This window comes from Lipophrys pholis (genome assembly GCF_963383615.2).
Source record: "Lipophrys pholis genome assembly, chromosome: 1".
Classification (NCBI taxonomy): Eukaryota; Metazoa; Chordata; class Actinopteri; order Blenniiformes; family Blenniidae; genus Lipophrys; species Lipophrys pholis.
The window spans coordinates 13632108-13657977 of record NC_137635.1 but is presented as its reverse complement, the minus strand read 5'-3'; the positions used below and the strand labels follow the sequence as shown (position 1 = coordinate 13657977).

At 43.8% G+C, this 25870-nt stretch overlaps 1 protein-coding gene across 4 annotated transcripts; it reads left to right on the top strand.

Moving 5' to 3' along the window:
- Positions 1-1538: 1538 nt before the first annotated feature.
- LOC308123366 (cGMP-dependent protein kinase 1-like) lies at positions 1539-24823 on the top strand (the record flags this gene model as incomplete). Of its 4 annotated transcripts, XM_080485812.1 has the most annotated exons (18): positions 1539-1858; positions 9171-9337; positions 13738-13851; positions 14937-15042; positions 15506-15569; positions 15646-15723; positions 15795-15889; positions 16753-16818; positions 17038-17112; positions 19889-19985; positions 20854-20993; positions 21183-21272; positions 21382-21523; positions 21621-21784; positions 21865-21987; positions 22065-22127; positions 22214-22280; positions 23077-24823. In XM_080485812.1, 18 exons carry the CDS (start codon positions 1539-1541, stop codon positions 23173-23175), a joined length of 2070 nt encoding a protein of 689 aa, XP_080341938.1. In that variant the 3' UTR covers positions 23176-24823. The 4 variants fall into 4 exon arrangements, 2 of the variants coding, with proteins under 2 accessions (XP_080341938.1, XP_080341939.1); XR_013936208.1 differs by lacking the exons at positions 1539-1858; positions 9171-9337; positions 13738-13851; ... (4 more) ...; positions 16753-16818; positions 17038-17112 and adding an exon at positions 19169-19781 and having other exon boundaries at positions 23077-23449; positions 24012-24823; XR_013936209.1 differs by lacking the exons at positions 1539-1858; positions 9171-9337; positions 13738-13851; ... (4 more) ...; positions 16753-16818; positions 17038-17112 and adding an exon at positions 19169-19781 and having other exon boundaries at positions 23077-23449; positions 23949-24823.
- Between the last annotated feature and the right edge of the window lie 1047 nt (positions 24824-25870).

Genomic DNA, 25870 nt, shown 5'->3' with positions numbered 1-25870 from the left:
TCCTCCTCCTCCTCATTCCTAAGCAGTTTCTATATCATGTCCTCACAGACAGAGGGAGCACTTGACTTACACATCCACACGTGAGTGACTGTCTTCCATATGAAGCTGAAGAGGAGCTGGTAATGATGAGGATGATGATAATGAAGTCGAAATCTCCAACAAATCACATTAATGGTAAACAGAATGCTGTGTGTGTGTGTGTGTGTGTGTGTGTGTGTGTGTGTGTGTGTGTGTGTGTGTGTGTGTGTGTGTGTGTGTGTGTGTGTGTGTGTGTGTGTGCGCGCGCGCGCGCGCGCGTGCTCACATACAGAAGGAGGAGGAGGAGGAGGAGGAGGAGAGAGAGTAAGTTTGGCTCATCTCGGGGCAGCCTGCTCTTCCTCCTCCTCTTCCTCCTCCTCTTCCTCCTCTTCCTCTTCCTCCTCTTCCTCTTCCTCCATCAGACCTCCTGCTGCTCCGCGTTAAACGAGTTAAACTAATGGAGGTGATTACAGCGCAGATCCCGGCTCATCAGACTCATCTCCGCGGGGTCTGCAGCGCCTCCTCCTCCTCCTCCTCCTCCACCTTCTCCTCCTCTTCCTCCTCCTCCGGTCGGACTCTCGGTCGGTCGGAGCGCGCTGATTCGGTGCAGGTTCGCAGGTTTTCGGATCCTGCGGACGGACTCTGCGCGCTCCGTTTTTCTTCTTCACGATCTCCGTAGTTTCTTCTTTCCTCCTCTGACTTTCAACTTTATTACTCGGACTTTTTTTTAATTCTCCAAACTGCTGACGGTTTCTTTTTCTTCTTCTTCTACTTCCTTCATGAATCAGATCAGACATTCATCCAGAAGATCTGCACAGACTTCTGATCTTCCTCAGACAAGCCTCCATGATCTGTCAGGAGGATTTAAGCCCCACTGACATTCTGGATCTGAAGGTGAAGCTGATCTTTGTTCCTTCATTAAATCTGAAAATAAATCATTTTAATAAAATCCACAAGCTGAGTCTAATGTTCTCTCGAAGAACTGGGAACATGGGAAATCCATGAATCAGGAGCGGAAAAGAACTTCAAATATCCACGAACAAATTAGAAAGATTTTAAAACTTTTAGGGAATCAGAGATTCTCGAGAGATTTTGGAAGAACTCAATGAATTCTGGAGGATCCTTTCAGAAACATGGATTTTAGAGGGAGGTTCTTTGAGTCCTCCAGATCCCTGAAGAATTTTTGAATCACCTGGAGAGGATCGGTAAGATCCTGAGGAGCTCTGAGGGACTGATAGGGGTCTGGTGAGTCTGCCTTGATGCCACAGAGTATCTGCAGGATCCTGACTCGCGGTGGGAGATGATAGTGGACTGTAGAAGACCTCAAAGCCTCCAGGGACCAGCAGGACCCCATAAAGAACTCAAACACGGCAGAAATTCTCAGAAGACAGACGTCCAGGTGCAGCGGTGAAACGACCTGAAGAGTTAGAAACTTGGAGATAGTCTGGCCATCTGGAGGAGGTCTGGAAACAACAGGAGCAGCTTGTCCTTGCAGCTCCTGTAGAGCCACCACAGCAGCGATGGGGACCCTCCGGGACCTCCAGTACGCCCTGCAGGAGAAGATTGAGGAGCTGCGGCAGCGCGACGCCCTGATCGACGAGCTGGAGCTGGAGCTGGACCAGAAGGATGAGCTGATCCAGCGGCTGCAGAACGAGCTGGACAAGTACCGCTCGGTGATCCGGCCCGCCACGGCCCAGCAGGTCCAGGCCCAGCAGCAGAGCCTGGGCCTGCAGCCGGACCAGCACCGCAGCAAGAGGCAGGCCATCTCTGCTGAGCCCACTGCCTGCGACATCAGCCAGCTGAGCCACGTCACGCTGCCCTTCTACCCCAAGAGCCCAGAGTACGTACACCACCGCGCTAAAAACCAATTGTAGTTATTGTCATAGTTGTGTTTTTTACTCGCACCTTTTTCTCTGATACAGAGACTAAGGATTGTCTGTCACTGCAGGTTTTATTTGCCCTTTTTTCCGTAGCTTGGCAGGCTGTTTCATGTCAGACGACGTGCCTTTTAGTCTGGTCTGAGTCTCCTTGGCTAAACAGCCTCCATAACAATGAGTTTCAGCATAGTAGGTCAGTGATTAACATGAAGGCGGTGCCTAAAAAAAGCTTAGCCTGTAAGTCAAGACTGAGGGTACAAGAGCAGACGAACTCAAAATAAAATAGTGTGTAAACACACAATGACCAACAAAAAAGACTTTTGCAGGTCTCTGCACACACACACTTTGAGTTTTGATTTGTACCTGCAAACTTCCTGATTTCTAATGACCAACATATACTTTTACTTAAATACAACGTGTTTACACTGAAGGACACAATTATCAGAAAGATAATCACTGAACTCTATGAGGCAGAAGTTACAGGTAGAAATACATCTTCACAGCCACAGTTAGAATTACATCTGGAAAGTTACGTCTTTACAGTTATAATTACACATAACGGTTCAGGTAAAGCCAGGTAAGGCTTAAGTTACACATACAGTAATGATTACAGTACACTTACAGTAGGACCTACAGGTACAGTGACAGGTCTAGTTACAAATGCAGGTACAGGGACATTATATGTAGGTATGGGTAAAGTTACAGGTACTGTTACACATACAGTACAGTTACAGTTATCAGTACGGTCACAAGTAAAGGAGGAGCAGCAGCAGTAGGAGGAAGAGGAGCAGGAGGATGAGGAGGAGCAGCCTCTCTCCTTCAGGTGCTTCCTCTGGGCTCGTCATCAGCTTTCAGCGGTCGGCGTTCTCACATCGCTGCCCTCATTTTAACACAATCAGAGTGAGATGAGTCACTGAAGTCTGCGCTGGGACGGCACTCTGCCTCTGAAACACTGAGGGGTTGCGTCACGCCTGATTAAAGCTCTTCTTCCACCACCTGCAGGTTTTATTGGTGCTCCTCAGAGAGTCTGACTGATCTCTGCACAGCCGGACGCACTCCGTCCAAACAAAACGTGCTGAACCATAGATACGGTGGAGCAGGCCCACCTACACCTCCTGCCGCAGAGGGGTGGAGCTACGTCGCCTTCTAGTGGTGACAGTAATATTGGCAGCAGCCCCCAAAAAGTTTCCGTCCACGCGGTCAACATCTGCGTTCACGTGACACCATGAAAACCACTCTGAACAATGTAGTACACATGCCAGGCCTATAGGTGACACTGTAACTCTGCCACAGTGATACACCAAAGCCAGAGAAGAAGACACAGAGCAAAATCTGAGAAATTGACAAATCTGACATTTCACCTTATTAAACCAAATAGCAGCAGTAGCTTCTGCAGCTCGATGTGGAGCATGTAGTCCACCAATGTTAAGTGACGTCATTAATCCCCTTTCTTTACTAAGTTGACCCACCGGTGGGCAGCCACAGAATGTCACTCAGGGAGCCTGTGGTGGCGAAGGGTCTGGCTCAGTGAGCCGTGGTGATGACCCGTCGGCTGTGGGAATCAAACCAGCGACACTCCGCTTCTCTAACCTCTGGGCGAACTCTGCTCAAGTGAAGTATAGAAGTAACATCACATAGTGCGCCTATGCCCACCTGTTTACACGTTTTCAAGTGAAAATGGGAAAGTGTTGTTTTGGGGGTCCTTTCCCACGACAACAAAATACAACTATTCGAAAACAATCTTACGCCGTCTCTGTGTAAACAGGGAAAACCTACTTTTCTGAAACACCACAACTGCACATGCACACCACGGTCGTAGTAAATAGTTCTTCTGCACATGTGCGAGTAGAATGAGGATAATAATGTTTGCCTCCAGAGTGTCATGACTCCCAGTCCATATTCTCCTGGGACTTGGTGGTTTTATAGTTGAGAGTCACTCGTAATAGCAAAGAGTCAAGAAATGTTTCAAAATCGATTACTGAGAAATACAAGCCGCAGAACTTCAAATCACAAACTGAGACAAGAAGTGAAAAAGAGTTAGCATTGGAGCTAAAGGAGCTAAAACATCATCGTTATATCTATGATGATCATTTCTAGACGTGTGGTTTCAGTTTGGATGGTTTTTGTTGGTGATATTTATGTGATTAGTGCTTGACTGATGTGTCACTCTGTGCTGGTGACATGTCCAAATGTCAGCAGTCACATTAAAGAGCATCAATCTGTCGTGTTGTGTTCTTCTTATGTTGTGTATTTGTGGTTGGTTACGTAGCAGTTGTGTATTTCTGTAGCAGCTTCATGGTTTCAGTCTCTCTGAGCTCCGTAAAATAGAAAATGTCTTTGTGTGGAAATCTGTGGGAGCGATAACAACCAGTGTGTTGGTTTATAATCTGTGTGGTCCTCCCACACACACACACACACACACACACACACACACACACACGCACGCACGCACGCACATACACACACACACACACACACACACACACACACACAGAGCTGCAGGACGCTGACAGTGAGAGGTGGTGGGATGGTAAATGAAACCCTGTCAGCTCTGTGTGTGTGTGTGTGTGTGTGTGTGTGTGTGTGTGTGTGTGTGTGTGTGTGTGTGTGTGTGTGTGTGTGTGTGTGTGTGTGTGTTATTTTAAAACAGAGAGTATTACAGTGGAGAGCGTGTGGGCTGAAAACACCCAGCAGCTCTCCTGCTGTCTGCACTGAAGCTTCACAAGCAGACGAGCTAATGACCAGTAGAGACAAAGGCTTTTACTTTGAAACAGTGTGACACGGTCAAGTTTCCTGCTAATGATGATTGGATATTGAGGCCGTTTACATGACAACGTTCCAAGTGAAAACGCTTCATTTTTGTTTCAGAAAATGTTCGGGTTTACTCCACAACGCTTTGAAAATGATCTCTGTCTACAGCAGAAACAATGAAAATAATGTTGTTAGCATGTTGGACCACAAGTTGGCGCTGTTGTTTGATTTTGTAATGAAGCCACACGTACGCAGCAAATATATATATAAATATATAAATATTAACAATTCATATGGATAGATGACGGAGTAGGATTGTTATTACGATGACTGGCAACTATGAAACTACCTGTTTTCAAAAAGTTGCGTTTTTAGGTAAACGAACATCCAATACGTAACGAAAGTTTTCCATTTTTACTTGAAAACATTGCTGTGCAAACTTGGCCTAAAACATGAACTCATCTTTCTTTAAACACGTAATCAAAACATGTAATCAAAACACATTAAGCAAACATGTTTATAAAATAGGTTATCTAAACATGTTATTAAATCATATCTAGTCAAATCAAGTCCTATATTTATCACACACAACAATTACACATAGTGTTGTGCAGTGATATCCTTTGAGTATAACAACAGTTTCAGTGGATAGAAGAATAAAAATATACAAAATAAAAATTTAGAACACAAATAAAGAAAATTGCACACTATATGACATTATTGATAATAATAAAGGAAATCAAGGCACATGAAAGCTAAAAGATAAATATAGATAAATATAGGTAGACCGATGTAAATAGTGCAAGTACACAATCTATACAAGGCGAATTGTCGGGTCTATTTTCCTAGGTTCAGCAGGCGGACAACCTGAGGGAAGAAGCTCCTCCTCATTCTGTCATTGTTATTCAAAACATGTTGGTAAAATATGTTGTAGTATTATTGTTAAAAGCTGACTCAGCCGGTAGGAAGGGAGAATTAGTGTTGGAGTCTTATGGTATCGAGTCTGAGCTCACAGAGTGAGTTGTTTCTCTGACAGCCACTATGGAACGACTTGCCTCTGCACATCAGACACGCTCCTCAGTGTATGTTTGCAAAAGTCGTCGGTCTCTATTTCTATTTTCTTTATCTTGTTCTCATTGTCTATGTTTGTTATTGTTTCTATTCATTTATCATCTTCATTTACATTTTTGTTTTTTAAATCATTATTTATGTACATTTGTTTGAGCTCTGAAGGATTTTAAACTGAAGAGAAATAAAATCAAGGGTTTTTGCCTGCTTCCCCCTCCTCCTCCTCCTCCTCCTCCTTTATCGTCTTGCAGTAAAGTTAAATGGTCATCATGACGCTCGTTTCAGCTCCTGTTCAGATAAAACGCTTCTTCCGTTCTACATTTCCCAAGATGCCTCAGTCAAACAGACAGCAGTTCACACTATCCACCCTTAAAATGTCTGTGTTAAAAGCACCTGCGGTTCCTCCAGCGGAAACTTCAGAAAGCTCTCTAAACATGTTTTTATGGAGAAAAGTTTCTTTGAAAGTTTGTGAAAAACAAGTAGTAACACCCTGTACTACAGCGTGAATAGGCTTCTGAGAGCCTGTGAGCTGAAGAGCAGGTTCATCAACAGACTTAAAATCCTCCATCAGCTTCGGGAAATTGTCTTTCTATGTTGTATTCCTCACTGGTAACGACTAAAATGAGGTTAGGAGTTTCTCAGGGATGAGCTCTGGGTCCTCTATTATCTCTAATTGAATGTTTGCATAAATTACAGAGTGGATTTTTATGGACCTCTGTGGAAAAAGTTTTGGTTATTGAAGCTGTGCTTCTGCATTTAGTTTTTTATCTGAACGGTTTAGTGCCTTTATTGGCTAAATTGAGCTGTGGAGTTCCCCAGGGATCGACACTTGGTCTCCTACACATTGTACCGTATACATTCCAGTTTGTACAGATTGGTCAAATTCATCTATCTGATGACGACTTTTGCCTCCGTTATTTTTATACTATTTAACTTTTGTGCCCAAAAACACTTTGATTCCTCTCATCCAATTTTTAAATTTACATACATTTCCTTCGGGATTTAGGACGGTGTACTGTAACAAAACAAGGTCATTTTACTGAATTTAGCTTCTGTAGCTCAAGCTCTGCCCCTTCACCACATCAACCAATCATTGCAGAGTACAACTGGCAACAATTCAGGTGTATCAGTGATTTGCTGGAAGTAGATTAGGTAGAATTGAATACAGTAAAATTTGTTAACTCCCTTCATAAAGCCCAAATCAAAGACAAATTTGGACAAGGTCCCACTTTGTTATGGCCCGGCTGTAAGACCACAACAAAACAGAAATGAATCTCATATGTTCCTATAGCAAAAAGATGCATTCAAGAGGAAAACTAAACACGAACTGAACTAACAACACTACAAAACAAAACATTGTGTTGAGGGAAGAGCAAGACGTGGACAGGAGGAGGGACAGGTTTAAAAAGGTCAGAAAGAGCGGCCAGCTGGATCTCTGAAATAAATGAGGTGTTTGTGGAAAGTAGTAGCAAGATGGCGTGAGGAGAGTGTGTCTCTGTCCTTCTCTTTGCTGCTGAAGATCACAAATAAATCAACTCCCTCAGTTTATCCACATCTGTTTGCTTTGAGATGCTCGTCAGGTTTCTGTGGTTCACCTGAGGTCGGAAACGTTCAGTTTATCTGTGAGTCTGTAGATAAAATCACTGTCACACACCCTCAGGGTCTCGCACACAACCAGCATCAAATGCAGTGCAATCACTCACAAAGAGGACAGAGACCACTCATTACAGCTGCACATGCTCACCATTAAACCGATAAAAGATAAATAGATAAATATAGGTAGACCCGTGTCAATAGTGCAAATAAACCGTATATACAAGGCAAATTGTCGAGCCTATTTTTCTCGATTCAGCAGGCGGACAGCTTGTGGGAAGAAGCTCCTCCTCATTTTCTGTGTTTGCCTTCAGGCAGCGGTAGCGCCGTCCTGCTGGCAGCAGAGAGAAGAGTCTGTGACTGGGGTGGGTGGGCTCATGCAGAATCTTCCTGGCCTTTAACCTACATCATTTGTTGTAAATGTCCTGCAGGTTGGGGAGGGCAGTTCTGATGGTGCTCCGCTGAGCGGTCCACCCTCCTCAGGGCCAGGAAGTCCTGCTGGGTGCTGCTGCCCATCCAGGGGATGATCCTCCAGCCAAAACACTCTCAATGGTGCAGGTGTAAAAGTTTCTGAGCACCTTGAGAGGGAGTTTAAAGTCTCCGGTGTCTGAGGTGGAAGAGACGCCGTTGAGCTTTTTCACCAGAGTGTTGATGTGACAGGACCATGTCAGGTCCTGTGTGATGTTGACACCCAGGTACTCCACTCTCTCCAGCTCGGTCCCACTAATCCTGAGTGGGTGGTATGCCCCCTGCTGCTTCTTGCTGTAATCCACAATCAGCTCCGTGATTTTGATGGAGGAGGAGGATGCTGTTGTCTCTGCACCAGTCCTCCAGGTGGATGAACTCCATCAGGTACTCAGTGAAGATTAAACCCACAACTGCTGTGTCATCAGCACACCTGAAGCTGGTGTTAGAGTCTGATGTGGTCTCACAGACATAAGTGTAACGTGAATACAGCAGAGGGCTCAGCACACAGCCCTGGGGGACACCGATGTTAAGGTGAATGAGGGGGACAGGTGATTTCCCACTCGAACCACCTGTTGTCTGCAGGTCAGAAAGCTTTAGACCCACCTGTACAGGGAGGAGGTGAGTCCGATGCCTTGCAGCTGAGTGACCTGTCCCGAGGAGATTACGGTGTTGAAAGCTGACCTGAAGTCCACAAACAGCATTCACACATAATTCCCCTTCCTAATGTCCAGGTGGGCCAGGGCTGAGTGGAGCAGGTGGTTGATGGCGTCGTCTGTGCTCCTGTTGGCAGGTATGCAAACTGCAGGGGATCCAGGGAGGCAGGTAGTGAGGAGGTGATGAAGTTTTTGACTAGTCTTTCAAAACATTTCATCCCTACAGAGGTAAGAGCAATGGGCTGGCAGTCATTAAGGCAGCTGGGCTTGGCCTTCCTGAGCACATGAACAATGACAGACTGTTTACAACACCTGGGGATGATGCACTGGGAGAGCGAGAGGTTGAATATTTCCGTGATCACCGGTGGAAGCTGGTTGGCACAGGTTTTCAGGAGACGGCCTGTTATATAATCAGGTCCTGCAGCTTTCTTGGTGTTCACACCTTGAAACATCAGCCTCACTTCATGCTCCGTCACAATGTGGTCTTTTGATGTGGTCTTTTCACGAAGCCAGAACTGTTTGGAGTTCCTGGGGAACTAACGCCAAGATCTCTTCACTTTTTAATTTTATCCCTTGTACAAATACATGTGACTTATTTGTTGATAAGGAGATACAGTCAGACTTTGTCCTCTCCTGGCCAGTAGCTAATGCTAACATTAACACTAACTCCTTAAGTTCTCAGTCAAAGTTGTTTTGCAAGGACATGTGCATCCCTCTGAGCTGCTGTGTTTCCTCTTGGCAGATCGAAGGAGCTGATAAAGGACGCCATCCTGGACAACGACTTCATGAAGAACCTGGAGCTGTCTCAGATCCAGGAGATTGTGGACTGCATGTACCCTGTGGATTATGGGAAAGACGCCTGCATCATCAGAGAGGGCGACGTGGGCTCGCTGGTGTTCGTAATGGAAGGTGAGGAGCTGCGGAGGGTCTGAAGCAGAGATATTAAACAGTTTCGCAGTCACCTTTAAAGAGAAATTACAATACGTCGCCGTGGTAACAGTGCATGTGTATATATGTATGTGTGAGGTTTGCGTGTTATATAAGCAGCCTGATCCTCCCACTGAATACTGCTGAATATCTTCAAAGTTCTTCAGTCAATACACACGCCCACACAGGGATGTAGGGGTCAGTCACATGCTAACATGCTAACCGGCTAATAGCATCTTTAACAATGTGTATGTGTGTTAGCCTGGTAAGATAACCACGATTTAGCTGGAGTGTACGTCACCTCTGTCTACTCTGTAAAAGTCTTCCGTCTGTGGGGAATCTTCAGGAAACGGTGCAACGCTGCAGTTGCAAGTGTGAAACTGACACAGAGTAACACTCATTATCTTAAGGCTAAATTAAAATGTTTTCTTAGTTTCTGTACTTGTTGCATCATGTCTGCTGTCTCGTGTCTAACAGTGTAACTTTAAAGCTTCCGGCTGCCCACACAGACGCTCTGCTAATGAGGAAGACACGAACACGGGCGGGCGTCTTTGTGTGTTTTTTAATAAAAGGGCAGCAGCGCTCAGTCTGAACACCTTTAACGACCAGTGAAACCACCTGCTGCTTTGAAATGTTGGCAACACGACTCAAGTTTTCACCGGGCAGAGAGAAGATACAAACAGCAGAAAGCAAGCAAAAAACAAAAAGAGCTAAAAGACTCAGTCGCTTTAACCTGCTCTCGCTCTCCTATTTAGTAACTCCTCTGTGTTACTAAGAGAGAGAGAGAAAGAGAGAGAGAGAGACAGAGCGAGAAAGAGAGAGAGAGTGTGTCCAGGGATCAGTGAGGACTAAAGTGTAGTGGAACAGATGGAATGTATTTGGAAATTTTCAATTTCCTGAGAAAACTTCAGAGAATACGTTTACACATAATGACAGGCAGTAATTTCTAAAAAGAACATTTCTATCTAGATAGATAAATATATATATATATCATATATCAATGTGTGTGTGTGTGTGTGTGTGTGTGTGTGTGTGTGTGTGTGTGTGTGTGTGTGTGTGTGTGTGTGTGTGTGTGTGTGTGTGTGTGTGTGTGTGTGTGTGTGTGTGTGTGTGTGTGTGTGTGTGTTTTGTCCATAATGAGAAGAGCTGGTGCATCTGTTTCTTTGGCCAAACAGAGGATTAATGAGCCAAACACACACACACACACACACACACACACACACACACACACACACACACACACACACACACACACACACACACACACACACACACACACACACACACACACCTCTCTGGTGAATGTGGTTGTCATGGTAACGGGTTTCGGTAATTTCACAGTTTGTGAATTTTTGGGAAATTTTACAGGTTTTTTATTTTTAAAAAAAGACCAAAAAACCAGAGGGGGAGGATGACGGGGACGAGGAAGAGATGGATAAGAAGGTGGAGGAGGAGAAAAAAGAGGAGAGACATTGGAATGAATAGACAGAAACATCTGAACATAAGAGAGAGAAAGAAAGAAGATGTGTGTGCAAAAGAAGGAATAAGAAGAGAGAGTAAAGAATGGAGGAAATAACAACAGATCAAAGAGCTGTGGTTAATAGGAAGATGAACATTGTTAAGATTAAAGACATCCAGAAGAGAAAAATAGGCAGTTAAACTCAAACAATCTTTCAAATTAATACAATGTGCAGAATCTCAACAATCTTCATTACTCTCCACCAATAATTTGAATTAGAAACGAATGAAATGTCACAAAAAAGTGATGAGGGACTTAAATAATAATCAAATAATATGTCATTAGAAAGAAAGGCATCAAGTTTTAGTTTTAGAGAGACTAAAAATCCTACTGAAGGTTCTATTGGTTTCACTTCTATATTTCATTGTAAATGTTTTCAAACTGTAAATAAAAATAATATTTAAAAGTAAAGATATAAAGGACGATTGACTGACAACATCATCATATTACTCGATTAGTTTAATCAGATGTTTCTTCATTTGTAATAACGATGTTTCCTGTTGGCGTTCCACAGGAATCGAACATGGGTCCCCTGGGAGAAACTCCTGCTCTTAATTCCATCCTGCACCCTGACCTCTTTATATTTCTGTCCACTTCCTTTGCTGCTGTCATCTTTACTTCCACCACTAGAGGGAGACAGATGTGCTCATTTCTACCCTGAAAAAACTGAATAAATAAGTACGCATTCACTTATGAGACCCGATCAAACCGCCAGTAAAATGTCAAGCAATTGCAACAGCTGCTGGTTTGGGGGCGCTGTCACTCGAAACAAACACTGACCAGAGAGGACGTAAAGAAGAAACATGGCTCCTTGATCGGTCCGGACTGAAAGCGGAAGTCCCGCCGTGGTGGCGAGGCTAATTAGGTCATGGCTATTGGGTAGCCACAAACAACCACGATATGTAGTCTTCAGACCAGATATCAATGAGCATCTTTCTCACTACGTCTTTGTCTTTACGTCTTCCTCACCTCTCCACGTCTGCCCGTGAGATATTTTCCAACTTTTTCTTTCTGCGTCTGCTTTTTCAGATTTGCGTGGTTCACGTTGTTTGTTTACTACCCAGAATGCATTGCGCACTATGTCACATCCTCTCACCCCTCCTGCTAGAAAGATAGTTAACAAATGAACCAAGACCGAGCATTTCAAGGGGACCAAAGATTGCTTGTTAGATTCGGTTCAGAGTTGGTGGGCGTGTTCACGCCGCCAAAATTAAAAGGTTTTTGCCTGAAGAGAAGTCTGGTCCGGATCAAACAGGGGAATGTGAACACGCCAGGGGGTATGAAAATACTCGGCTCCTCTCATTCCCAAGTGAACCGAGCTCGAGTCCCGGACTATCCGAATGTGAAAGACCCCTGAGCCTCCTCTTCCTGCTGATGGTTCAGAGTAAAACCTCATATCGCTCTTATCAGTTCTTCTTTTGGTTCTGCTTTCAGCCACTGTGTGTGTGTGTGTGTGTGTGTGTGTGTGTGTGTGTGTGTGTGTGTGTGTGTGTGTGTGTGTGTGTGTGTGTGTTTGATGAAGTTAATGATCATTCCAATCTGCAATCACAACAGCAGATCCTGTTTGTGTTTATCTCACCATTCGGCATAATGATCCCCACCATCTGGTGTGTGTGTGTGTGCGTGTGTGTGTGTGTGTGCGTGTGTGTGTGTGTGTGTGTGTGTGTAGTGTGTAATGATGATAATGATATCTCTGGTTGTTTCTATGTGACTGTAAACATCAGTAGAAACAAACTGCTGCTCTAAATCCTGAAACATAATGACTCCTGTGTGTTCGGTCCACGTGTGACCCGCAGGTGGCGCCGTCACACACAGCGAGCGGATGATGTGAGGCTGAATTTACAGAGCAAACTGTTGATTTACGTTCGAGTTAACAGTGTAGAAAATGTCAAGAAGCTACAATGTTCCGCTAAGCTGCTCACAGCTGTTCCACAAATGTGTGGTGCAGAACAGAGTGTAAAATGTATTGCAATATAAATTGACAGGTTCAGCAAGTTAAATGGATCTGCATGTAAAGATTATTTTAAACAAATGACTTTATTTTCTAATGTTCAGTCGTTCCAATATGACAAACCTCATAATGTTTGGAGTTGTAAACAGTAAGATTTGAAAAGAAACACATAAACACATTTCTTCCCGAAAAGCTTGAAAGCATCTTTGAAACATACTTTAATACACTCTCTGCTCACGCTCCGCTAAACCTGCTGCGCATGCTCAGCTAAGTCTACTAGCTGCTCCGCTAAACCTACTACTTCTGCTCTCCTAAACCCAGTGGCATGGCTCGGTTTGTGGAGCGGCTGTCTTCCAATCAGAAGGTTGCAGTTTCGATTCTCACCTCCACCTGCCTGCATGCTGAAGTGTCGTTGGGCAAGACACTGAACCCTGGCTGTTTTTTCCGTCCTGGGCGAACACCCCCTGGACAGTTGCCCACTTCGCCCAGAGCAAAATCCGCCACTGACTGAACCCCAAACCGCTGCGAAGCCTGCTGCTACTGCTGCGCTAAACCCGATCATAATTGATTTCCTCCTTGCTAAACTTTCCTCAGCTGCAAATAAAATGTGTCAAACTGATTGACGGCCTCTCTGGGTGTGTTGTTGTGATTGGTTGTACAATAGGTTGATCTGTAACAGACGTGATTGATCTCTGCGTGTAATGGAGGTGTGTTTTGTGATCTGTGTGACATTTTGTCCGTCCTGCAGTTTGAATCTGTCTTCATTGACGACACTTTAAAATGTCAACGTCTAAAGGCCAAACACACGCTGAAACTCAGGGAACTGCAACCAACTCTGTGTGTGTGTGTGTGTGTGTGTGTGTGTGTGTGTGTGTGTGTGTGTGTGTGTGTGTGTGTGTGTGTGTGTCGTAGAGGGGAAGGTGGAGGTGACAAAAGAGGGGATGAAGCTGTGCACCATGGGACCAGGAAGAGTGTTTGGAGAGCTTGCAATCCTCTACAACTGTACGCGCACAGCTACAGTCAGGAGTGAGTACACACACACACACACACACACACACACACACACACACACACACACACACACACACACACACACACACACACACACACACACACACACACACACACACACACACACACACACACTTTTTTATTTGGACTTCCTGGTACAGTCGTCACTCAGCAGCGTTGCCAGGCAGCAGCCTCCGTTCCAGCCAATCATCTTTCTTTTAGTTGGAGAGGATTAGTTTCCGTTTTCTCGTTATCGCCACGGTAACGAGGAGCTGCAGCTGGAGCGGTCGGAGTCATCCACACAGCTGCAGCGTGCTAATGACACGTTACTTATTGATCTGTTTGCCAGCAACACAGCAAGCAACAAACAGCACCCTCAAGCTGATGACGTCACAACATCAACAACAAAATTACAATACCCGATACTCCGGTTAGAGCAGTAACACCACCACCACCACAACAACAACAACAACAACAACAACACAACAACACTAAACACTTTAGATTGGTCACAACAACAATGACACAAAACTAAAACAACACCAACCAATTTAGTTTAGGTTATGTGTAGTATGGTGTAGTACCGTTCAGTACTGTGTGGTACCATCTAGATCTGGGAATTATTGTGTAGTACAGTGTATTACTGCATAGTATTGCAGAATACTCTGTAGTACTGTTTAGAATTGAATATTAATGTGTACCTCTATGTGGTATCTAATATTGTGTTCTACTATTAGAATGGTGTTGTAATTCTTAGTACCATGCAGTAGTGTATAATACTGTGTAGTATCTGTAATAATGTTTAGTACTGTGAAAGGCTGTGCTTTACACTTTAGTTCAGTGTAATACTGGCTAGTACTTTGTAATAATGTGTATGACTGCTCTGTATATCTCGGCTCATCCCTGTGAAGGAATTTAGGAGTCTGGGTGTCTCCACGGTAACTGCAACTTCAGGTGGATGTCTTGTAACCGTAGCAACCGTCTCAGTGTGAGCATTGGGACTTTCTTACTTTAAGTTTATATTTTGTGTGTGTGTGTGTGTGTGTGTGTGTGTGTGTGTGTGTGTGTGTGTGTGTGTGTGTGTGTGTGTGTGTGTGTAGCTCTTGTCCAGGTGAAGCTGTGGGCCATTGACCGTCAGTGCTTCCAGACCATCATGATGAGAACCGGACTCATCAAACACGCCGAGTACATGGACTTCCTAAAGAGGTGACAAGACCACCGAGCTTAGTCTCAGTGTACAACACGTCTGTATTTTCCTACTGTCAGTGAATGCCACACGGCTGGGGTCTGAACACACACCCACGCCCTGATCGTGGACCAGTTTGGACCTGGTTTTGAACTGGTTTGGTTGCTATTGGACTGATTTATGAAGTGGTTTTGAACTACATCAAAACTTTCAAAACCTTGTTTTTGGACTGGTATATGATGAGTTTCCTCACTGTAAGTCTTGTTGATAGGTGTTTTTCTTTGCACATGATTGAACTTTGTTCCTCAACAGAATTCTAAGAAACATATTCAATGAAGGAGAAACAACTTGATGGTATAATGTGCGTGTGCGTGTGTGTGTGTGTGTGTGTGTGTGTGTGTGTGTGTGTGTGTGTGTGTGTGTGTGTGTGTGTGTGTGTGTGTGTGTGTGTGTGTGTGTGTGTGTGTGTGCGCGCGCGTGCAGTGTTCCCTCGTTCCAGGGCCTCTCTGAGGAAACTCTCAGTAAGCTGGCGGATGTGATGGAGGAGGTGAGTCCATCCTAGCCATCAGGTGCGTCTTCACTTGTCTTCGGTGGTGGAGTGAGAGACTTTGTTCTGTGTTCAGACTCATTATGAGGACGGCGACTACATCATCCGACAGGGGGCCAGAGGAGACACCTTCTTCATCATCAGCAAGGGGCAGGTCGGTCTTCCTCTCGTTCTTCAATCTGGCGGCTCATCTTGATCATCGATACTTACCTCCAATCCCCGCAGGTCAACGTCACCCAGGGCGACTCGGCCAATCACGAGACAGTACTCCTGAGGGAGCTCGGCAGGGGGGACTGGTTTGGAGAGAGAGCGCTACAGGGGTAAGATCATGTGACCTCATGAAACCAACATTTCTCCAACCTGTAATCTGTTCATTGTCCTGATGGTTGTTATCGAGAGCTTTCGGTCTTTGGCCTGAACGACCATTCGGCAGTCCCACCCTCACCCAGCAGGTGGTACCTCCTTGTTTCGACTTTTCCTTTGTTGTCCACAGCCAGGTGATGATAGAAATCTTTCCTTCCCTTTGAATGCTAACATCCTTCAGATTCCATCTGTGGTTGCAAAACTTCCACGAGAAGCACCGGCAGTGTTCACTTCGACATGAGTGTGTGCACAGATGGTAATTGAACTTGTGATCCACTCCACCATTTGAACCACTGCTGCCTCCACGTCATACAATTTTCTTTTAGAAAAGAAACAGAAAAATACACCCTGACAAACAGAGTGGAGAGGCTTCACATGTCACACGCTAAAAACATGTGAAGGCAAACGCTAAGAACTCAGACGCACATGACCTTGCACGGGCCTCTTGTGACAGGAAAACCATCTTGTCTGTTCAGATCTGAGTTCATGTGATGCACAGTTATTGGGTTTGAAGTGCGATTCCATGTTCTGCCCTCCGTGGAGCGCCGCTGATGAGTGTTTGGGTCGTGTTTGTCACACTTGAGGAAAAAGATGAAGCTTGAGTGTTGTCGCTATTCAGACGGAAAAAATGAAACTGTCTTCATACAAGCGTCAAACGTGAGAGTTTAAGCGACCTGAAAGCTTTTAAAATGTTCCAAATAAAGTGAGTGCTAAGCAAGGGTCCCAGGGTGGCTCTACATGTATGTGTGTGTGTGTGTGTGTGTGTGTGTGTGTGTGTGTGTGTGTGTGTGTGTGTGTGTGTGTGTGTGTGTCCCCACAGGGAGGATGTGAGGACAGCTAACGTGGTTGCTGCTGGCACGGTCACTTGTCTGGTCATCGACAGAGAGTAAGCATATTCAAATGTGACAGCTCAGTATGTTTATTTAAAGCTGCTGCTGCCCTCTGCTGGCCCTAGACTGCACACACACACACACACACACACACACACACACACACACACACACACACACACACACACACACACACACTGAAGGCACCACAGAGAAAGAAAAACTATAGTTTGTAAAAGCCGTGTTCTGATTGGCTGCTTCTTACTTCCTCTCAGCTCATTCAAGCATCTGATTGGTGGACTAGACGACGTCTCAAATAAAGGCTACGAGGACGCAGAACTGAAAGCCAAGTGAGTCAAACACACAGACACACAGACACACACACACACACACACAGACACACACACACACACACACACACACACACACACACACACACACACACACACACACACACACACACACACACACACACACACACACACTATCAAGTAACTGGCCCACTGAAGTGTGTCATATGACACACCAGGTGTTGAGCTGTCACTCACAGCCATAGCTACAGTAAACAGTAAACATGTTTGTGTTGATCTTCTCATGTTTCACTTCTTTAAATTAAATTTTATTCACTCAAATGTCATGAAAATAAAGCAAAAAAGAATATAAAATGTTAAAATGTTCATTATTTTAAGTGTGAATCGTGTTTACTTTGTTATGGACCATTATTGAAATGTAAAACTTGTTTAATTTAGACTCCTTGTGGATTGAACACATTCAGCACAACTCACACAGAGTATTATAATAATAATATAATATGATATGATATGATATGATATGATATGATATGATATGATATGATATGATCTGATATAATATTTCCCATCATACCCTTCATGTTACTTCAGGGTCAAAGTGTTGTTGAGCTGCAGGAATCGAGCAGTTAATCCCCTGCTCACCATCGCACACTAATTTTAGAATGAAACACCAGAAGAGCCCAGCTTCCAGGAAAGGAGGCGGAGGAGAAGGAGGAAGGGCGAGGAGGAGGAGAGAGAGGAGTGGAAACAAGTTTAATGTCAGTGTCAAACCAGTTTAATATCCGTTTGAAAACAGCCTAAAAACAGTTTCAAACCAGTTTAATACCAGTGTGAAACCAATTTGATATCAGAGCCAGCTTCAATCCAGTTTAATATTGGCCTGAACCAGTTTGATATCAGTGTAAATCCAGTTTGAAACTAGTTTTCAAGCAATTTGATATCAAAGTGAAAACCGTTTAAAACTAATTTAATGTCAGTTTAAAACTAGTTTTAAACCAGTTACTGTCCGTTTGATATCAGTGTAAAGCCAATTTGAAATGAGGTTAATATCCTGAAGCTAGTTTTGAACCAGTTTGAGAATCACAGTTTCGATATGAAACAGTTGATGACATTACAGTGTGAAGTGAGAGTAATCCTATTCACACCCGGACTGTTTTGTGTCACTTCTGTTTATTTTCCTCACATTTCCTTCAAACATGTACAAGTAGAGATAAAATGACGTTTTCCAACATTAAATTCAGTTTACATGTGAACGATTCTCCCTCCTGGTAGTATTCTGGATGCATCTCCTCCTGTAACCTTTAATCTGAAAATGTAAGAAAAGTGTATACTCAGTCAGTTTTTGTGGATTCAGGATTGCATGTGAACAGTTTTTAATTCTTACACACTGAAACAAAAGTAGAATGATCTCATCCAAAGTAAATCATGTTGATAGCATTGTTACTTCCCGCAAAAATCCTGAAAAATGATTAATTAAAGTCAATAATAATAAACATTGTGAACATTTTATTGTGAGAAATTGAATTCAACCTTGCGCGCACTTGGAGTCAGTTTGAAATAAGTTAAAAAGTAGAGTCACGCTTGTTATTGGTGTTTTCCTCTAACTTTCGACTCATTTTGGATTGCTCTCATGTTCATATTTAAATTGGTTTCACACCTGTTATCAGATCTGTTATCACACCTGTTATCACACCCGTTTCAACATCTGGTTTGAAATCTGTTCCACACTTATTTCACACCTTCTTTCACAACTGTTCCACACCTGCTTCAGATCAGTTTCAGACCCGGTTTCAGATTTACACGTTTTCAGGCACATTTTACGTACATTTTCGATCTGACTTAAGTCCGCAGCTCAAGTGGAGACCGTGTGAAGGCGACAGGAACGCTGTAAATGTTAAACGGTCAGTGGTGGGATCGTGAGAGCCGCCCTCGTGGTGTCCGGTGGCTTCCAGGTCAGGACAGAGTGTCCTTCAGCCTCTTGACTCCCTGTTAAATAACCGCGCTGCGTTTATGGGCTCAACCTCTCAGCAATGTTTGCACCTGCCAAAAATAGAGCCGCCATCATCCGGGTCGACCTCTGGGTTGGTATTTCACCATGCGGGATGTGGCCAGAGCAGTCGTGGAGCTCCTGAGGAGAACAGGACTTACCTCCCGCGGGTTTCCCTCCTCTGGACCTCCTTTAGTGCGGAAAGTCAATCAGATCCAGACGCTTCCTGCGTGGACACAGAAGGACCTGGTCTCTCCTGTCTGACCTTCAAGCACACAGAGCTGGAGGATCTGGATTATCCGGAGGATCTGGCAGCCTCACCTTACCGCCAGTACCAGTTCACGCCGAGACCCCCAATCCTGCACCACCGCACCGGCCCACACCATGTGAACCCAACACGGAGCTCCTCCTTTCAGACGCTTCTCTTACGAACGCTCTGCCGAACCTTCTCCTGAGGAGTTTGGATGTTTTGAAGGAGTCGGCCTTCAGTAACTCGACCGGTCGACTTGTTCCTGGACCAAACGCTTCAGGCCGGTGTGGCCGGGTAAAGTTTGGATATGAGGGAGCTGTTTAACGTCCCTGTGAGGCGGCAGCGGGAGCGTCTCACCAGCATCCCCTCCACTCCTCCTTCCTCCTCCTCCTCCTCCTCCTTCCCCATCACCTCTTTCTCTATCCAAACCTCCAAGAAGTTCCCCTTTTTCCGCGTGGTGAAATGCTGCAGGTACGACTGGACCGGTTTCCAGCTGACCCTCGGACTTTGATGAGTTTGAAATGTTTATTTGCTCAATGACACCTTATCTGTTTTTTTTTTTTGTTTTTTTTTTAAAGATACGAAGCGGAGAACGCCTTCTTCTCCAGCCTGAAGCTGACCGACTTCAACATCATCGACACGCTGGGAGTCGGAGGCTTCGGACGGGTTGAGCTGGTACAATCAATTTTCACTGAAACAGATTCAGAGGCCGTCTGAAGCATGTCAGTTATTTACAAGAACAGAACAAAAGCTGTTCTTATACAGCAGGTTCAGATGGGTTTGAAATCAGATTGAAAGTTTTTTTGACCTGGATATAGTTCAGATTAAGGCTTGTGTGTGTGTATTTTCTGTGTTTCCTGAACCATTTTCTTTTTTATTTTGTGCATTTTAATGTTTATGTAAACTGAATTTCATCAGAAAATCCGCTTCAGAACCTTTCATAATTTAAAAGTTTCAATAAACAGTTGAAACGTTTGCATGACGTCAACAGCCGGGAGTGGGTGGGGCCTGTCAATGCAGGGGGCTTGCCATCCTGTGGGCGTGGCCAGGGTGTACTGAAGGTCAGAAGGGAAGCCCTGTGGAGGGTTTGCCCTTAAATAGGCGGGGGTCCCGGCTGCGGGGGTCCCGGCCGTCCTGTGGGGTATTTTTAGAGAGCGACTGATGTCAGACTGACCTCCTGACTCACTGTCACGCAGTCAAGTGTGATCATGTGACCACACACACACACACACACACACACACACACACACACACACACACACACACACACCTCGTGAAATCCACCAATCACATACAGAAAAATACCTGGAGAACAAAAAAAAAGTTTAAACTACCATTTTTAACTATTGTTTTTAACTATTTCTATAATATATATATATATATATATATATATATATATATATATATATATATATATATATATATATTATTAACCATTATTAATTAAAAAAAACTAAACTGAACAATTTTAACCCGCTCTGAGACTTCATTTTGACATGTTTAACCATTTTAAACCGATTGATGTGTGGATTTGGCGTTTCAGGTGCAGCTAAAAAACGAGGAGGCCAAAACGTTCGCCATGAAGATCCTGAAGAAACGTCACATTGTGGATACGAGGCAGCAGGAGCACATCCGCTCCGAGAAGCACATCATGACCGAGGCTCACTGCGACTTCATCGTCAGGTCGGCGTCGTCTTCATCATCTTTATCGAAAAAAACAACCTCTATTCATATTAGAATAGAAGTTCTGTTTCTGGTTTGGGAGCAACTCAGGCTCAAACCAGAAGAGTCTGAACGTCTTTTTTGGATCAGTGGTGTTCTTGTAATTTTAGTGGTACACTAATGACTCCTTGTTTTGTGTTTTTCATTCAGGTTGTATCGGACGTTTAAAGACAGTAAATATCTTTACATGCTGATGGAGGCATGTTTAGGAGGAGAGGTGTGGACACTCCTCAGAGACAGGTACTCTTCTTCTTCTAACATATCACAAAACTCGGGCCAGGGCAAAGAAAACACTGGAAAAGACACCTGGGCTCTGAGGGCCACCTTCAGATCTCTGATCTGCTTTCAGGGGCTCATTTGAGGATTCGACCACAAGGTTCTACACGGGCTGTGTGGTAGAAGCCTTCGCCTACCTACACGCCAAAGGCATCATCTACAGAGACCTGAAGCCTGAAAACCTCATCCTGGACAGCCGAGGATACGCCAAGCTGGTACAAACTGCCCCCCCCCCGTCACTTTTCACCCTGAACTTCATCCATCAGGATGGAGATGGGGACAATACCAGGCCTGTCGTTTTGTCTCCTCCAGGTGGACTTTGGTTTTGCGAAGAAGATCGGTTGCTGTAAGAAGACCTGGACGTTCTGCGGGACGCCCGAGTACGTGGCTCCAGAGATCATCCTCAACAAAGGTCACGATGTTTCGGCGGACTACTGGTCTCTGGGCATCCTGATGTATGAGCTGCTGACGGGCAGGTGAGGACCGACTCAGGAAGGTGGGCGGAGCTCAGCAGAGTCCAGATTCAGTCCTAAAGCGGTTCTTTGTGTGCCTCCAGTCCTCCGTTCTCAGGTCCAGATCCCATGAAGACCTACAACGTCATCCTGAGAGGCATCGACATGATCGAGTTCCCCAAGAAGATCACCAAGAACGCTGCCAACCTCATCAAGAAGCTCTGCAGGTAGGGGGCGCCGTCTGTCAGGATGTCAGTCTTCACCCGCAGGCTGGACGTTAACGTGTTACTGTGGCGTCCAACAGAGACAATCCATCGGAGAGACTGGGAAACCTCAAGAACGGAGTCAAAGACATCCAGAAGCACAAGTGAGCCGAACGTCGACAAACTTCTGACGGCGGTTTTGTTTGGCCTGCTGCCGTTTCCCAGAATGAATAAATCCGTTTGTGTTCAGGTGGTTTGAAGGTTTCAACTGGGAGGGTCTGAAGAAAGGAACCTTGACTCCACCCATCAACCCCAATGTGAGTACGAAGACAACCAGTTGTACGAGCTACCAGTATGTAGCTCAGTGAAATCTGATTGAACAAATCCAAGCTTTGAGTGACCAACAGCATGAAAATATCACAACTTTGTAGGCTTTATCATCACACACTGTAAAAAAAAAAAAAAAAAAAAAAAAGGAAATGTTTTTTGTTTGGTAAAATACCAGCAACTGTGGTTGCCAGAACACTGAACTCCGGTACATCAATTTCTTCATGTACACTAATGAATTGTGTTGATACCATTGATTTTATGGTTAAATTTCACTGTAAGTATGGTAGGTTTCACCCTTGAAGAAAGTAACTTGAAAATTGGTCTGAAATTACCATATAAAATAATGTTTGTGCAATGACATGCTAAGGTATTTACTTGACCGATAACCGTATAAATTATATTATCTATTCTGTTATTCCTTGAAATTACTGCAAATATTAAGGTCCAGGAAGAAATTTCCATTGAAAATGATACTAAATCAATTTCTACCACATCAGTATTAATTGTTAATGCTGCAGATTTTATGGTCCAAAATTGGGTTGGTCAGAATAAAACACCAAAATGATCTTATCAGGTTTCCTCAGGTTCCTCTTGGCTTCAGGAATTATTGGCTCAGTCTGGATAAAGACTTTTGGTCGTACGCTGAGATTTTTCTTCTGATTAATTTTGTCAAAACCTGCAAACATGTTTGGTTCAGTGTTTTTAAGTGGCTCTGAATTGAGCTTTAAACAGTAGAAGAAGGTTGAACTTCTTGGACTTCTGCCTCCATGTCGTCCTGTTCAGGTCTCCTCTCCAACCGACACCAGTAACTTCGACAGTTTCCCCGAAGACTCGGAGGAGCCGCCACCGGACGACAACTCGGGATGGGACTATGACTTTTAAGCCCGCAGAGCCCGACACAACGATGGTGGCAGAGATGAAGACGTTCGTCTCAGACTGAACAGAACAAACGAGCTTCCACCTGAAGCACCTGAAGCACGACAATGCCACATCTTGTCGCCTTTGACCTTCGTCGTGTGGCTCCAACCTGAAATCTGATGTCTGATATTGTCACTGAAACTACCTGAGGCTGAAGCCGGCGCGTCCCAGGGCGTTGGGCGAAGTCTTCACTAAGTGCTTTCAACAAGGCTCAGCCTGCAGCGTTTTAACCCTGAAGGTAAACCGGCTCGGTAGTCTGAACTTCACGTCACCGCGTTGCCTTCGCTGCTCTTCTCATTTTCTGGAACTTTGGATGCAAAGACAGAAGCGTGTCGGTGTCGGGTGTCGTAGCTGTTTTCACCCCGTGTGGATGAAAGAGGCGAACTGAACATTTCTATCTTGAATCTTTCCTTTTCTCTCACTCTTTGAGTTGTAAACTTGAAATGGCAGCATGAGAACACGTGCTTGTAGTTATTTTCCAAGACTCGTAATTACTTTGGGGTTTTTTTTGCATTCAAACGACGGTTTGCTAAAAGTGCATCTGTAGCTTTTTACTTCAAGCGTCAAGATCGAGAATCTTTGAATCAGTCCTTCATGAGCACACTGTTTCCACAGCTTTTATAAAAACAAAGTGAATATTTCCCACTGCACGCTCGAGACTGAAGTGGCGTTAAATAGTTCAATGAGTTTCATCGATGTTTGTTGGAGACCAAATAAAATGTATTTTTTTCGAACAGCGTGAATCAAGCATCACGACAACAACGTGAATCAGCTGAACGGCTCGTGTCTGTTTTCATCAGGCCCGGGAAGACGGAACATCGCATACTACAGTGGGTGCACGACTTCTACCCAGAGAGCACGTGTTTCGATTCCCGTGAGACGACAACAACGGGAAACAGTTGACTTAAAGTTGAAGAAGGAAAAAGTAGCGTCTTTTCCAAACATCTCATTTCTTTATATCGCCACGGCAACAAATCAATAACTGTTTGAATAGAAATCAAAATGTTCTCCTGAACATAACAAATAAGAGAGGTCTGATTCGCTCACAGCTAGTCGATTATCCTCGTGTGTGGGGATGATGATAGAGCCGACAACAGTCACTCTGAAAGCTCTGAAATACTGAAATTACCTTTATCAGTTGTGATCTGAACGATTTTCACATACAGCAGAAAGCTGGAGGCAGACGTGCATTCTGGGAACTTCCTCTGCATGTTCACAGCGACTCCACCAGGAAGTGTGGAAACATTGACGTTGTGTGCAGTATCTGATGTCTAAATGTGTATTTCTGATGTATATTGTGGCCTTTTTTTTGACTGCAGTCTCTTTGGGCTATGAAGCTTTTGTATCTGACTTTTGTACAACGAGTTGTGATTGTGTGCATGAGAACAGTCGTAAACAGTTTATTGACACGTTCGGACCAGAGGGAGAAATCTCTGTGATTATAGTCGTGATGATTATTTTTGTGGTTGTATATTGTGTTTGCATATACTTGGGTCGATAGTTCTTTATGATTTCAGTAGTTGTAGCTCTGCGTTCACAAAGCTTTATGCTCACGACTGTTATAAAGTGAAACCGTTTCACCAAAGCAGCTCCAAATAAAACTCTTCAAAGTAAACAAGTATTTTTCTCCTACTTCTGTCAGTCACAATGTCAATAACGAGGCCCCACCCACTTCTGTGGTAAGGCATGTTCTGTATGTTATGTCCAGTTAGCCTATATTAAGTATTCTTTTGATATAAATACAAGAAAAAACTAAACAAAACAATTATTCTGATGTCATTCTACTGCAATATAATATAATATGATATAATATAATATAATATAATATAACATAATATAATATAATATAATATAATATAATATACCAGAACACATGTAGTGGAGACTTACCGTATTATATATGGAATTATTCCCTATATTATTATTTTAAATATAAATGTCATATATTTGACATATATTTCTCCATTATAAGCTTTGTACTATTTTGATAATTTGATATATTTTCAAATAAATATTATAAAAAAAAAATATATATATATTTATGGCTTGTCCCCACGTACTATTAGAGGGAGCTGGCGTACCACAAGTAGTACCACAGTTTTGGAATCATGATATTCGAGCATATGCCTGAGGTCTGCAACTTCAATGAAGAGAGGAGCCGTTTTCACAATTCAAAATAAAATTTGTCTGAAGCCTCAAAACATGTCAGTGCTCCGAAATGAAGAAAAAACAAAAATTGCGTCAAAAGTGTCACAGCTTCAATTTAGATATATTTTATTACATTTTTAGCTGTTGTTGCTATTATTAAAGGTTTTTTTCTCCATGGATTTCCCTGCTTTAGCCATTTCATACATCTTGGCTATTTTAGCCTCTGAAACTCTTTCGCCCTGGCAGCTGCTCTGTGTCTCCTAATGTCGGTGCACTTTTGGCTATCCCACCAATTTTCTCTTTATTTTAAAAGAAAAAAAAAAAGTAAAATTTTTTTCCTTTTGTATGTCTCCCTTTTTTTATCTGTCTCATTTTTACTTTGCTTTCTTGCAACTTTCATTTATTTTCCTAAAAGCTGTTCTGAATGTTTTGGCCATTTTACCTCATTTAGCAGTTTTTCATCTTTGTTTTTCTGTCAAATATTTTCATAGATCATTTTCCACTTATGAGA